The sequence below is a fragment of the Empidonax traillii genome, unplaced genomic scaffold (genome assembly GCF_003031625.1).
Source record: "Empidonax traillii isolate 1590-97213 ecotype Southwest subspecies unplaced genomic scaffold, ASM303162v1 scaffold638:size627148, whole genome shotgun sequence".
Taxonomy (NCBI): Eukaryota; Metazoa; Chordata; class Aves; order Passeriformes; family Tyrannidae; genus Empidonax; species Empidonax traillii.
Genome location: NW_020955831.1, coordinates 156,279 through 172,064, shown reverse-complemented (window position 1 = coordinate 172,064; position 15,786 = coordinate 156,279). Strand labels below are relative to the sequence as shown.

Here is a 15,786-nt window from a genome sequence, read left to right as displayed (position 1 = left end):
TGAATAAAGAGGTTAAAAAAATGAAAACAAAATACCAAAAAAAAAAAAAATACAGAAACTTACCTTAGTTTTTATCAAAATAGTAATGATTGTTCCTGCTCTGACAACTTATCTGGTTCTTGATTTAGAAAAAGAACAGAAGATGATTCAGATTATTATAGGTTTTCCATTAAGAAAAGGTTGTGAATGGGTGTAATATGAACTTTGATTTTCATTCACACTTAAATGTCACCTCAGTATGATTATTATTAGGGGTCATTTCATTATTTGCTTTCATGGAATTTTGTAAAGCTCAAAGATGTTTTTATACACATAGGATTTGAATGTCTATGCTAATAATAATAGTAAAAGTAATAACCTATTGGTAAAAAAATTTACAACCTCAAATCTCAGCAAGTAAAATCCAGTCATTGATGTCATATGAAACCCAGGGAATTATTATTTTTTCTTCCTGTATTCATTTAACAGAGATTTGTTATTCCATAGCAACACAGTCTTAAGAACTATTTCATATCAATAGTGGGGTAAATCTAGACTGTATATAGTATCTGCAGAATGACATTTTTACTACTGAAAAGGATATATTGTGTTTAGATGGGTATGGAAATGTTTCTTTTAAGTCAAGAATAGTTACAAGGTAGTCTCTAGAATAATATTATCAGTAATCTACTGAGTCATTTATTTATCTTTGCTGTCATTATTACAGACCTACTTTCCAAAAATAGTAGTAATTTCAGATTCATGTGGTAGCATTCTTAAATGCAAATATTAGCAATTCTTCGTATTCTAAACGCATAAAGAATTTGTATGAACTTTCCCAAATATTGGTATTTTCACCTTATTTGGGAGGGCAGGGAAGACTTTTTCTTTCTTCCCTGAAATTCTTTTTAGATGTTCTGTTATAAATGGGTCTTAAGTTTTGTATATCTGTGCTGTAAGTTTAATAGCTAGATTTCCTGAGATACTTCCGTTCCTAGCTGAACACTTTACACTTTTATTTTTATTTCAACACCACTGGTTTATGTCATAAATATTTAACTTAAAAGTGGATTTATTTGTGTTAGTGAAGTGTTTCAATGACTTCAAGTGGAAAAAGTGTTTTATGAAATGTCTTGTGATTTGCACTGTTGAGACATTTGAGACAATGCTAAATGTTTGTGCACCAGTAACTTATGTTCTGTGCATTTTTAAACATTTTCTTAGCTTCTTGTCACTCTGACAGTGGTCGAGGTTTCAGCAGAAAGAGACATCCACTTAAACATCTTCAGTGTGCAAGGGTCTGCAGAGAATTTTTTTTTTAAGACATAGTGTTTAAAACCTGAAGTAGTGATCTGATACAATTTACAACTGCACTGGAGTTTCCCTAATTCTATGGACTTCGGGTCATCTCAGATGCCTTGATATATTTTAAATTTTGTAAATTTAGTATTTGCCTAATAAGCTTTTAAAAAATAAGTTGTTAAGAACCTGAAGATCATATTTTAGAAAGGAAGTGAGAGAACATGGAATTAAACTCAAATTTCCTGGGTCCTAGGTTATGCATAAAGGAAAAACAATTTTTTTCCTTAGTTCTATAGAGCTGTTTACACAAAAAAACCCTATTAAGTTAAAATTATTTGATAGCTCCTCAGAAAAGATCTTAAATTATTTTAATTATGATTTTATAGGAAAAATGAATTAGTAATTACATACTTTTTTTTTTCTAAAATCTTCCTGGATGTTTATTAATTATGTGATAGAAACATCTCAGTTACAAACCTCTTAAATGTCAAAAATATGCATTTTAAATTCAATTTGATATTAAATTTAACATACAACAACTCATTCTCAAATACAGATTTTGTGTAGCAGCATGTTTAAGACCACATTTTCTGTCTACCCATTTTGGAAGTCAGGCCCACATGCAGACTGTCTTGCTTAGAACAGATGTAAGCCTGTTGAAGAAAGCCAATATTCACCCAGTATCCACTACAAATACATGGAATTTCATATGCAAACAGGCACCATGATGTCAAAAAGTCAAACGCTGGCTCTCACTTATGTTGACTTTACTAGTAAAATGCATACAATGAATACAAAGGACTAATACAGTTGCTCAGAGTAGAGTTTGGCTACAGGACTGCACATCTGTAAATGAGCAGCATCAGATGTTTGTTTTAGCTATGACAAAAGGGTAGGAAACATTATGCCTGTGCTACATGAGGAAGCACTGATAATTCCTTCCAGTAGTGTGAATCTTGTATGAATCAAATCTCAGTTGTAACCAGTAGAAAACTTTTTCCCCAGTGATTTTTTTAGGCCCACTCTGCAGTATCCAATTGCCTTTGTTAAACTGCCAGGATGTAAATTTAAAACACAATCTTCCACATAAAAATTTCTAAGCTGGGAAATGGGCTCCATCACTTCATCTGTTTCCCTGTCCTGTGAAGAGAGAGCTTTTATTGGTTTAGTCTGTATTTCAAGGAACACAGGATACCTTTGCTGATAATGATAAAACCCACAAACCTCCCTTGTTACTATATGCTGTATCTCCTCCTAAGCACTCTGCTGGTAGAAGCTATGCCAATTGTGATTTTAGTGTAGTGCTGTCCAATTGTACTGAATGATCCAAAATTTATTTTAACTCTACACCGTTCAAAGTCTTATTGGGAGATTAATTTATACGATGTTAAAACATCTTTACTTTTCCCCCAAGAGAGTAAAGGGTAATTTTTGTTTGTTAATATCAGACTTGTGAGCTAAATATCTCTGATGGTTATTAATTCTTCAGCAGTGCAAAAAGTAAGCTGTAGATCTAAGCTGTGAGTAAAAGACTTCTGGTTCATGAAAGACTCAGGTTGACCTTGGTAGTACCATTAATCATGAGTAGAGCTCAAGCAGATTGTATAGCACTGCAGAGACTTTAGAAGGAGAATATAAGGATATATGCACTTCGGGAGACATAAACCATTGTCTCACAAAATGTCTATGCCTTAGATCATCATAAAAAAGTTCACATGAAATAGTTCTGCAAGATATTTTCCAAGGCATAATGCCTTGTGTGTATCTGAACTTCTGTCATCTGCACACCTACATTTATGCATGGGTATGTACATAAAGAATGGACAATGTGCTGTTTTGTATTTTTATTCTGCCTCTGTTTAAATTTTGTCAAGAACAAAATTAATAAAGTGTCCAACCTCAAAAGGCTTTCCAAAATGTTTCCTGTGGGTGTGGTAGTGATACAATGATGTGCTGAAATGTAGCAGACGATCAGTGGAAAGATGACTATGTCTATAATGTATGCATATGGTACCTACGGAGTAACAATCTACTTGCAAAGAAGAGTGATGTGGAGTTCTTCACACATGCCTCTTTAGTGATACTTACAAGGGAAAAGGTGTCTTGGTACTAAAAATACAATAATACTATTTAAAAACCCTCTTCACTTTTACATTCTAATAATAGTGCTGTTTCAAAAGATGAGGGGGAATAAAGGGAAATTTCCTTCACATAAAAGAATAGCTGCTTTCATCTTTTTATTATTTTGGAAAAATGCAATATTTGCATGAACATTTTAAATATTCATTGATGTATGCTAAGACCTTTTCTTTTTAATTTGGGCTTTACATCTTTAGAGTGAGCAATAGCATTTTAAATTTAAATTTTCAGTGGAACTTCAGAAAAAGAAATATGATGTGTTGACATACCATTTTCTTTAAAAAACCCCAACAAACATAACTCCCAAACACAATGTACACACCCTCCCACCCCACTCCTTAATTTTAGTCATTAGATATATTCCAGGAAGTGATCTCCATTTTTTTCTAAAAGAAGTCAGCATGTTGCTATTGCTTCTTGTCTTAAAGTTTGTGTCCAATTCAGTTTTGTAACACCATCACAGCAGACTTTTTACCACTTAAATGATAAAAGTTTCAATAGGCACTTTAGTGGAATTACGAAAAAGCTACCACTCTTCCACCATGATGCCAGAAAGCTATCTTCTTTCTAAGTCAGGTCAGTAAACTGCACCTTGAAGGCCTGAGCTTGTCTCAGTGTAATTCCAGAGTAACAAAATAGCAACAAAAACCTGTGTATATTACAGGATTTATCATTCTTTTGCAGATCAAACCAAAACTGACAGTATGATAAATGTAGTAACTTGCTGGAAACAATTGCTGTCTTTTATAATCAAAGTAATTGTGTCCTATATAAAGCTTAGGTTTATCGTTTAAATTTGTTGTTGGTTTACTTTTCTTTTTATTTCACTGTTGTAGTTGTACTTAAGTGACTTTGTCAGCATTATAACTTTCTTCTCCAAACATGTCTGCCAAGATCTTAAAGCGAGGTCCCCAGTCGCTCAGATAATCATAATCCTGATCTGCCTCTGTAGTAAGGGAGTCTATAGAGCTGAGAGACTCTGCAACTGACCCATTTCCTTCATAAGCATAGGTTGCCAAGGAGTCATAAGGGGGGGCAGATGGATCTGCATCATTTTCCTTCAGCCTTTGATTAATGAAATCTCTTATGTCTGTGTTATCTTCTGCTGGTGGTCTGTGGCGCGGAAAGCGCAAGGTGTCTGGTTTTATGTCTCTGCGTATTTTGTTATCTTCAATCACTTTGGGATTTCTCAGGGCACCTATGTCGAAAGCCTGGGTATCCTCTTCTCCACCTCCTTCATCATCATAATGGATAACATTATCTCTGATGTCTTCTTTCGAGGTCATCAGGGTGTCTTTTTTCTTCTGCCTCCGTAGTGCTACATACAGTACCACAATGACTGTAATGAGAGACAACTGAAGTTATGACATGCACAGAAATATTTTTGTACTCTGATGACATATCTTTCTTTGAAAGCTACAAGCAATCAATGAGACTTTTCTCCTCAGAAAAGTGCAGTGCTTGGCAGTGCTCTATCCAGTGAAAAGTCATTTGCTGTTTGATGTATGAGTCTAACTTTCCTAAGTGCTTGCTGTACTGCTGGAGGGATTAACAAATAATTTTCCTACTGTCCTTCTTTGCAAACAAACAGAATTGGATAGGATTTCATCTTATTAGTTCAGAGAGACAGAGATGGGATTTTTTTTAAAATATCTTCATAGCAAAATAGAGAAAAATACCCTAAATTTCCACACTGAAGAGAAGAAAAAAAAAAACCCAGACAAACAACAAACAAAGAACCAAACCTGCACAGTTAAGAAGAGGAAAAAAATAATGTGGAAATTTGAATAATAACTAATTTGAGTAATAAATAATTTTAAATTTGGGATTTTTGAAATGCAATAAAAAGTAATTCTACATTAGCTTTTTATGCAGTACACTTTGGTCTTTTCAGGGATCTGCTTCAAAAAATCATGTGTTATAAATTTTTGGAGGGAAGAGGGATCCAGGAGAGTTGGTTGATTTTTAAGTATTACCTCCTCCAAACTCAACAGTGGCCCAACCTGAAGAGCAGAAAAATCAAGCTAAGGCAGCAGGAGGCGCACACTGATGAATAAGAAGCTCTTGAACTAAACTCAGTGATAAACAAGAGGCATCTAAGAGTTGAAAACAGATGAGTGAGCCAGGAGGAATATACAGAACACACAAGAATGAGGTTAGGAAAGACAAAGCCCATCTGGTGCTATCTCACAAGGGACATGAAGGGTGACAAGAAGGGCTTGTACAAGTAAGACAGCAAAAAAAAAAAAAAAAAAAAAAAAAAAAAAAAAAAAAAAAAAAAAAAAAAAAAAGAAAAAGGTAAAGGTAGGCCCATGGCTGAATGCGGGAGGGGAGCTGTTGACAAATGACATGGAAAAAGACAACCCAGTCAATATCTTCTTTGCCTCTGTCTTTACTGGTAAAGTTGTCCTTCAGTAGTTCCAGATCCCTGAGATCAGAAGGTAAGTAAGTCTGAAAAAAGGAAGACTAATCCCTGGTGGAAGAGGATCAGGTAAGGGAACACTTAAATATACTGAACACTTCAGTACACGGGATCTGATTGGATACACATACGAATGGTGAGGAAGACAGCAAGTGAGGCCACTTGTGATAATTTTTGAAAGGTCATGGGGACTGGGAGAAGTTTCTGAGGACTGCAGAAAGTTTAACTCTTATCTTCAAGAAGGGCAAGAAGAATGAGCTATGGAACTACAGGTCATATTTCCTCACATTGATTCTGAGGAAAGGGATGGAGAAAATAATTCTGGGAACTAAGAAGGGGAACAAGGCTTGCAAGCATGGATTTATGAAGGTGAAATTATGCTTAACTCCCCTCTACAGTGAGATAACTGATCGATGAAGGGAGGAAAGTGCATTGATTTTATCCTACCTTCAGTAAAGCTTTTGATGTTATGTCCTAAAACAACTTCCTTAGAAAATCTTAGAAAGTGTGGAGTAGACAAGCAGACAGTGAGGTGGATTGCAAAGCTAGTAAAACTGCCAGACTGCAAAGGTTCTGATCAACATTTCAAAAATCAGATGGAGGCTGGTCATTACTAATGCACCCCAGGGGTTGGTACCAGGACTACTTTTCTTTTTTAAGACATCTTCATAAATGACCTGGATCATGGGATTTTTATCACCTCAGCAAGGCAGTAAAAAAGAGCAGTTCTGTCACAATTCAAAGGATCTTAAATTCCAAGTCCCACACATGGAGAGGAGTAACTGTATACTGTAGATGCTGTTAGCTGACTGACCAGAAAGCAGACAAGACCTTATGGAACTGGTGGACAACAAGTTCACCATGAGCCATCAATGTGCCCTTGTTGCAAAGATAACAGCATTTGGGACTGCATTAGGAGAAACAGATTTAGATTAGATTAGCAGGTCTAGTGAGATGATCATTCCTCTCTGCTCAGCTCCAGTCATTCACACTTGCAGTGTGCCCAGGTGGCCAAGAAGGCCAATGGCATCCTGAACTTTATCAAGAAAAGTGTGGTCAAGAGGTCCAGAGAAGTGATTCTTCCCCTGTACTCAGTGCTGGTGAAGCCACACCTGGAATGCTGTGTCCAGTTCTAGGCCCCTCAGTTCAGGAAGGATATTGAAGAGCTGGAACAGGTCCAGAGAAGAGCAACCACTCTGGTGAGGGGATTCAAGCACAAGTCCTGTGAGGAGAAGCTGAGGGAGCTGGGGCTGTTTAGTCTGGAGGAGGCTCAGGGTAGACCTCATCACTCTCTCCAACTCTCTGCAAGGAGGTTGTAGCCTGCTCTTCTCCCAGGCAGCTATCAGTAAGATAAGAGGGCATGGTCTTAAGCTCTGCCAGGGGAGGTTTAGGTTGGATATCAGGAAGAAATTCTTTATGGAGAGGGTAATCAGGCATTGGAATGGGCTGCCCAGGCAAGTGGTGGATTCTCTGTCCCTGGAGGTTTTTAAGATGAGACTGGATGTGGCCCTGAGTGCCATGGTCTAGTAACCATGGTGGTAGTGGATCAAGGGTTGGACTTGATGATCTCAGAGGTATTTTCCAACCTGGTTGATCCTATGATTCTATGATTCTGGGTCCAGTTCTGGTCTCCTCATTACAGACATGGAGTGAATCCAATGTTAAGCCACAAAGATGATTAAAGAACTTGAACATTTGCCATACAAAGACAGACTAAGAGAGCCAGTTCTGTTCATCTTGGAGAAGAGAAGGCTCGGGGGGATCTTATCAATTTCTATAAATATCTGATGGATGGAAGTAAAGATTGAACCAGGCTTTTGTGAATGGTGCCCAGTGACAGGACAAAAGACAATGGGCACAAACTGAAATGAAGGAAAATCCATTAAAATGTAAGAAAAAAGCTTCTTTATTGTCAGGATGTCAAGCAGTGGAACATGTTGTCCAGATCAGTTGTGGGGTATCCCTCCTTGGAGATACTCAAAGCACATCTGGTTACTAAACAACTTGATCTAATTGGAATGGTGATAAAGGAGACAACATTCATCTTGCTTCAAAAAAAAAATGACCTATTTTGGTTTTTTAAATTTTTTTATTTTGATTTATATTCTTCAGAATGAGTGTATTTTAATTGCTGCTCCATGGGAAGTATGACAATTTTCCATTCTTCTGCTATGAAACAACAATTTTCTTACAACATAAGTTTTTGACACAGAACAGAAATTCTGACTTTTACCCGCTGCTACTCAGAAGCTATTTATGCAACCCTGAGCCTTTAGTAATTTACTTAAGTGGTAAACTACTGTATAATCTAAATGCAAAGAGATATCCGTATGTTATATTCTGTGTCAGGAGCTATTTTTGGATATGTATTAGACCTACATAAGGAATAGCATGGGATCTGGAAAGCCCAGAAGAGGTGTAGGCTAGCATTTGTAAGACTCAGTCTGCTTTTTGCAGCCCACATTGTGCCTCTTCAAGATATGAAGTTGGTTTTATTTTATTATCGGTTGACTCAAGCTATATTACAAGTCCACATTGCTATTGACTGCTTTGAATATGCTGTGAATAAGGCAGTGTTTAAATATAAGGTAGATCAAATAACACTGCCACCTTATGATATCCATGCCTGCCTGAAATAAAAATCATCCACTGAAGATTTATGTGGATATAGACAGTCATAGTCTACATTACAATTATTTTCTCCTTTTCTATTTCTTCATTCTCCTTTTGCTCAAGTTCACATGCAGAATTAAATAAAGGCTCTTAATAAGTTCTTGCCGGTGTTACTGTTGATAAGACTTGTTTACCTCAGTAATATAAAAAATTATTTTTTCAAGAAAGATATTTAGAACTATTTCAGATAAAAAATTATGGTTTGGGTTCCACTGAAAACTGTTTCTCTTCATGCAATAAGAAATATTGAATGGGTTGGCAGATTCATGGTCATGGTCAGTGCTTTGGGATATTTTTCTAGAAATAAACTGCTCCACATTTCGAATAGCTTTTGCTAAACACTAGATTAAACTAAGAATAATCTGAGTAATGTACTTCACAGAGTTTCATGAGAACTAACCTAGAAGTATAACAATACACAACAGGATTGCAATCAGTGCTCCTGTGCTGAGGCCAACTGGTAAGAAGATTGCTTCCACGTTGCAGGACTGGATGGTACCATCAGAATCACATCTGCAAACACGGATAGTCAATGTGTTTGTGCTGCTCTGGACAGGGTAACTGCTGTCTTCTATTACTATTGGAAGAAAGTATAGCTCTTGCTGCCTTCTGCTGTAGCCATTTCTCCTGGTTTCAATCCCAGCTGTGTTGTCTGTAAAACACGACACAGTCATCACTAGATTTTTATTTTGCACTTAAATTCATATTGTAGTTTGTATCCCGTTGAGTAATAGACAGCTATTTCATTTTTGAAACCTGTTGAATGACATACATTATGTAATTGCCTTGTTTTATCATTACAGAACGTATGGTATTGTGACTGGTGCAACTATTTTTTGCAGAGCGTTAAACAATATTCCTTTTCTTAAAAACAGCTAAAATTTCAGAGAAGATAACAATAATTGAAGGAAATCCCAAAACCTTACAGGTATAAGATTAGAAAAATTTTCCATTTTTCCTTTTCTCCATGTCTTCTTACATTCCTAGCCTGTGGTCCAAAGGACTTTGATTGCATATGGATTTAGAATCATGTCTTTATTAATTATTTCCCTTGAAAACTCGAAATATTATACCTGGACAGTATGCAAGCACTTCAGCTTTCCTACCTCATTAAAAATAACTAAGGAGTACTTCAAAATCAGTAGTTTTCAACAATTAGTCAAGTCCTGGAAGTTATGTTTTGTCATTTCTTCCCAGTAGGTATTTTAGTTATTGCTGCCTTTCCTGAATCAGAATAGCAAGGAAATGATGTACAGATTAAAAGAATTACACTGAAAGCAAAACCAAAATTAAATTAGCAGAGAATTAATTAGATGACAGAACTGAATGAAGGCAGCCTGCAGCAGTTGCCATTTTGCCATCTCACCCATATTCCTTATTATATTTTTGGAAGACATAATTTGCTCTCTGCGATGGCTTTCATCCCTTTTAGTTTTGTCACTTGGTAAAAGGATTAAGAACTCTGAATTCGACACTCAAATAGTTGTGTGAAGTTCTGATTAAGGACAATAAGAAGGACTCCTAAATATCCCAAATCATGATATGTTATTATTAGGCACCACTGGAAAGGTGCTTGACTGACAAAATGTTTCACATGTCTCCTTTTTATCAAACTCAAACATGGACAGGTCAAGTTCAGTTATACTTAGTTTTGAAAAGGAAAAATGTCTGAAAATTTTTTGAATCAAGCCAGCTTCCATCCTCAACTTGTTCTTTCTCTCTATGATTAATCATCTGCACTATATAAAAAGTTTTAGAACTAATTATATACATTCAGTTTAATCTTATTTTTATTATTACAATTATTTCTATTATTTTTCTGTTTTTTCTTCCTATTGAAACATTGAAGATCACTTTATTACATGGTACGATGCAACTAATTAACTTTCTGTTCTTCTTCGAGTAGAATCAATCAGATCACGCTCCTAAGTCCTTGACTTTGAACAGTTTTTGTTACTCTTCTATGACCCCTTTCAATAGTTCAAAGTTCTTTTGAAAATATGGACACAGGCATGTGTTTGAACAATACATAGAATAAGCTAGAGAAGCTGAGATAGCTTCTGGTTCTTCAGTCTGTTTGTAATAAATTCATTTTTGGAATGTGTGTGACAGCTGGAGAGAAGAAAATTCTGTCTCTTACATGAGCAACGGAGTACACTCCACGTGGAAGCTGCCCCCTAGAGAGCAGAGTGAGGCCACCAAAGCAGAATAAAGAAGGTGTAGAATCCAGCTGGAAGCAATGCAACTCTGCCAGGGCCTCACTTCTATTAACACTGTGGATTGTTTTCAGTGCTGCTGAATGACAACTTTGAGCTTCTATCTTGCTCCAGTCCTCATTAAGGTTTATCTCAAAGTATGGGACCTGGAAAGGTTTATTCTCTAAGGTGCACCACAAACTTGTCACACTTGTTGTAGTATCAGACCACCCATGATTTTTAGTTGTACAGAATAGCTCTGGGGTTTGGGATTCTTGATGTATTTAAGCATGTTAAATGCCACCTTTACTTGTAAAAGCATTAACTGTAGCACAGCGAACAAAACTGTTTCCTTAAAAAATATAGACTCCTTTCACAAAGTACCAGTATGATATTAACGTAATAGCTAACTTAAAAGATAACAGTATTTGTTTTTAAGAGGTTCCTGTAGGGAAAATAAGGTTGTGTTATTATACCTCTAAACTGTGCACAGAGCACACCTTCCTCCACCTTTCTGGTAAAAAAGGCAGAAGATATTGCAAAACAGAGTTTCTGTTTGGATAGATTTTTTTCTAATAACTGTAAATTATCAATAATGAAAAAAGGTTTTTACGATTGGAAAATATTCCATAAAAGCTATTTTGTTGCTGTTATTTTGTTCCTTGCATTGTAAAAAATGGTCTACTTTTTTTTTTTTTTTAAGTTTAAAAAATGCTTTTAAGATTCTTTATCTTGGTGGTTCCTAATATAATTTTTTAATAGGAATATTACACTTGTTTTTAAACAGTAATGAAACTTCATTAAAAAATTACTGAGATCCAAAGTGAACTCAGTGTCATCATTACTGGTTTAAACAGGGAAATTTAATTATCTAACAGTATTTGATCAATTTCCTCACCAAACTCCTATGCTTTTCTTCACCAAACTCATATGTTAAGTACACTTTTCAAAAGCTATAATTACTGTATAGACTTTTTAAGTTTAAAGATTCTTTTGACTATTTAAATATGTTATATTGACCTGAGAAGACCTGCAAGATTCCTATTTAAAGCAAAAGTTTGTAATGACCTGAAAAAAAGCTAAATCTTGAAATTAAGGGAATTTTAGGAAATAGACAGGAAAAAAAAAAAAACCTGTTACTTTAGAGAAGTCTTGACCAAAATACCAAACTTATTTAGAAATACATAGTATTCATGTTCTAAATCTATGTAACTGCGAAGATACTACCAATATGAGCCTTGAAATATGTTTAAAAGTGAAAAGTTGAAAGTAATAAATGTAAAGTATGAGGAAGCTTTTAAGAGGTATATTTTCCTAAATCTGTTAAGATACAGAGAACATTCTTTTTTTCTTTTCAATTACAATCATTAGCTAAGTTCATTGTGCTGAGTTTTTGAAGGAGAAACTACCAACAGCAAAGTAGGGAACAGAAATGAACAGAAACTTCAGTGTGGCATTAAGGGAAAGGAAACTTAAATGCTACCCAAAATTTTAAATCCACTGGTACACAGAGGTAAAGCATTTAAATCTTACTTGGCATAATTGTATTTAGATTTTAAAATGACACAGTTTTTTTCAAATACTAGTGCCTGTTGAAACACTGTTGAAAGTAAGAACTTCCAGAAAAAAGATCTGATCTTCCAAGAACAAAAATAAGGGAACTTGGATAATTTTTAAAGTTGTCTTTCATATTCACTGAGCTGTTTCTTTCAAGAAAACTGTTTGAATGCCCTTTAATAAAACGCTGATCTACATAATTTTGGTTTTATAGGATACTATTATTCACGTCTGCAATATTACGAATCATTACAGTTTCATTATATACACTAATTATCCTTAAGGGAAGTTCTTTGATCATCTGGGGGTTTTTTGTTTTTGTTTTGGTTTTTTTTTTGCTTTTTTTTTAAACTATCTATGACACAATAAGATAAAAGTCACTAATAAGTTTGGGAATAAACCATTTTCATCTTATCAACTTCACAGGAGAGCTACAAAAAGAGAAAATAAGCACAATATATTTTCTCAAATTTGTTTCTTCCTGAACTTTCTTCAGGATTAAGTTACGCTTATTTTGTCAGCTTTAATTCTGTATTACCTGACATTGAAAGAAGTGTAAAGCTTCAAAAATAATGTGGGACATATACTTAAAAGTTTTTTTTAAAAGACTAAAAAAAATACGACCTCTGCAATTTTTTTTTAATATTTTGTATTATTAATTTCTAGCATTTTTTAGGGGTTGGATAATTTAATTCTCCAGAATGGAAACTTTAGATCATGATTGATATAATCTCAAATTTAAATTGAAAAAAGTAATTTTATATAATTATTACATTTAAAAAATTAAGAAATATATACTTTTTAAATAGTAATACTTATAACCTTCGTAGTTGAACATGCAACGGAATGTTACTGAACTTTATTGGATGGTATTAGGTGTTCTTTCTTTGCAGAATAGCGTAAACCCTTTTTTATTAAAAGCTTATCACAGTTATTTAAAGATCACTTAATAGCTCAAAACCTCTTTTTTTTCCCCCTTATTTCATTGAAGTAGTTAGTGGTGAAAATATACAACATTTTATGATGTTTTAGCTGTGTCTGTTCACAAGATTACATCCTTGAAGATGTTTAGACTAGAAAATGAGGTTCATTTTTGTCTTGGTTTGTTCTTTGCCATCTATCAAATGCATACAAGTTAATAAGGAAAAAAATATATTCACTTATGAGAAAAATTGGAAGAAATATCAGGGATTCAATTATATCAACCTACAAATTGTTAAGAGTGTTTCAGGATGTTTTATTCCAGCACCACTGTCCATATTTAGAACTAGCTCTTCTGCAGGACTATGCATCCTCAGGAAAGCACAGTAACCTGGGTTCTTGGAAAATGGTTAGCAATGTCATAGTATTTAAACAAGACAGTGATAGTGCCTTGTTTAAAGGTATACCTGCATTGGCATATGGACTCTTCCTGAGATACTGACTGATAAAAGGAAGAAAATAAAACAGGTAGCAGTGTTTTTGAAGGCCTGTAGGGAAATCTCAGCCTTTGGTGTTCTGACAATTCCTGTCCCCTAAAAATGAGAAAAGGTGCAAGACCTGAATTTATATTAATATATGTCCCAGATAGTTTAGCAATTAGAAATGTCAAATACAAAAGTTAGTTCTGTAGAAACAACTGCAATTCAAAGTAACCCTATTTGTCATTATAACCAGAGCCTGGTGCTCTGAAAAAGAGATTAGGGATAACCAACTTACTTCTGTAGTCATGGACTGTGAAATTGGGTTTGTTGGAAGCCTCAGATGACAATTTGAAGGAAAACCTTTGCCCAGCTGGGGACAAATCTTTGTCTGCTGCAGTGATGATCTGTATCACCTGAAACCAGATTAATTCTGAAGTCAGTTCACTCTTCTAATGGAAGCAGTTTTGTAGAGTGCAAAGTGAACATCAAATGAAACAACTGAAAGTTAAATCCTGCTGGATTACACTCATTCCCGTGCAGCGGAGGAAAGACATCTGAAGACTATAGCTGCCAAAGAACTCATGGTGTCTCAGAAGGTCTTGCTTTGATATCTGAAGGAAATCAGAAAGATTTACCCTATATTCATGGTATTTAGTATTTGCTGTTTGTATTAAAATACTAGTGATTGCTTTCAATTAAGTGATTACACTTTATCATCTTCTACTACTATCACTGTTACAATCAGTACATGTTGTAGTACAACACAAAGCTTTTTACAGCTTGAAATGAAGTAGGAAGGGTTGAAAGGTCTCCATCACCTAGGCAAAAAGGCACTTTTGTATCCCAGAGTCCTATCTACTGCATTTGAGGTAAGCATAGTGCAATTAATATATTTCATAGCAGAACTGCTAGTGAACTTTAAAAAGGAAGACTTTTTTTTATATGTCAAGGGTCTGAATATCAATAACTTTGAATCTCAATGCTTATCTCAGCCATCCTGTATCAAGTTCCTCTTTCTACTGCTAATGCCTAAAAAAGAAACTGAAAGTATCTGATAAACTCGGGATTAAACTAGATTGTATCATAGTTGAAATACATAGAAAAGGAAATTATGCAGGAATATCGTATCGAGTCATTGATATATCTGTAAAAAAGGCAATAAAAATCACATAGACGAATTACATATTATGTAAGTATAGAGAGAAGTTAGATTATATGGCAGCCTGAATGTGTTCCTTCCTTAGCTGGCAGTAACTCTCTAAACTGAACAGTCAAAGTTACAAGTCTTCTCTTGGAAACAGTGTTAGCTGTTAGTATGTATGTTGATCAGCCTCGGTGCTTTGAAGCACTGTGTTTAATTGCACAAATTTTGTGCAGATGGAGCATGTGCCAAGAGCCTCTGGGGCCAACTCTAATAATACTGGCATCACTCGTGGTATAAGGTCATGTACTGAACCTGAAATAGATTTTGCATACTCTATATATATTAGAAACTGCTTATTAAAACAACTTTTCAGTACGATTGTCTTTAGGGTTGTAGATTCTTTTTCTCAGAATAGGACACAGAAATGTGTGTAATCCACCTTTCTCCATTTATTCACTGCAGTTTTACCCTTATACTTTAGTGTCTTCAAGGAAGGAATTCTCGCTCCTTTCATAACTATTTCTCCTCTCATAGCTATTATATGCACATTAAAGAGTGGCTTGGGCCTATAAAATTAGGGAAAATAAAAATAGACTGCAAATAGACCATAAAGGTCAACAACCAGAATTCCAATAGGTATTTCCAACACATTTTAGTTGTAAAAGAATTCTAATCATGATGTCATTTTCAAACCCAGAAATTTCTACTGCTATAAAGGAAAAGGAAAGAAAAAGCGAAATAGCAAGCATTACAAATTTGAAATACCTGTCCTGGCTTGGCATTTTCACATACAGATGTCTCATATGGAACTGAAATTTCAGGAGGAAACTCATTGACATCCAGGACATTTATTATAACGTTGACTTTGCTGGTTAATAGTGGGTTACCTACAAACAATTTTTAGAAGAAAATTATTATGTTTGTTGTCACCACCAATCTACATACACTGTCATAAATTTTTGATCCTAGTAC

General features: G+C 34.9%; 1 protein-coding gene across 1 annotated transcript in view; it reads right to left on the bottom strand.

Annotated features, from left to right (window-relative positions):
- Positions 1–1,671: 1,671 nt before the first annotated feature.
- Positions 1,672–15,786, bottom strand: part of CDH12 (cadherin 12) — a 151,334-nt gene continuing 137,219 nt past the window's right edge. Inside the window, exons 8-11 of the mRNA XM_027899099.1 lie at positions 15,580–15,701; positions 13,966–14,083; positions 8,916–9,167; positions 1,672–4,759 (exon numbers count right to left, since the gene is read on the bottom strand). Of these exons, the coding sequence (XP_027754900.1) occupies positions 4,263–4,759; positions 8,916–9,167; positions 13,966–14,083; positions 15,580–15,701 (989 nt within the window). The 3' untranslated portion in view covers positions 1,672–4,262. The remainder of the gene's footprint in view (positions 4,760–8,915; positions 9,168–13,965; positions 14,084–15,579; positions 15,702–15,786) is intronic.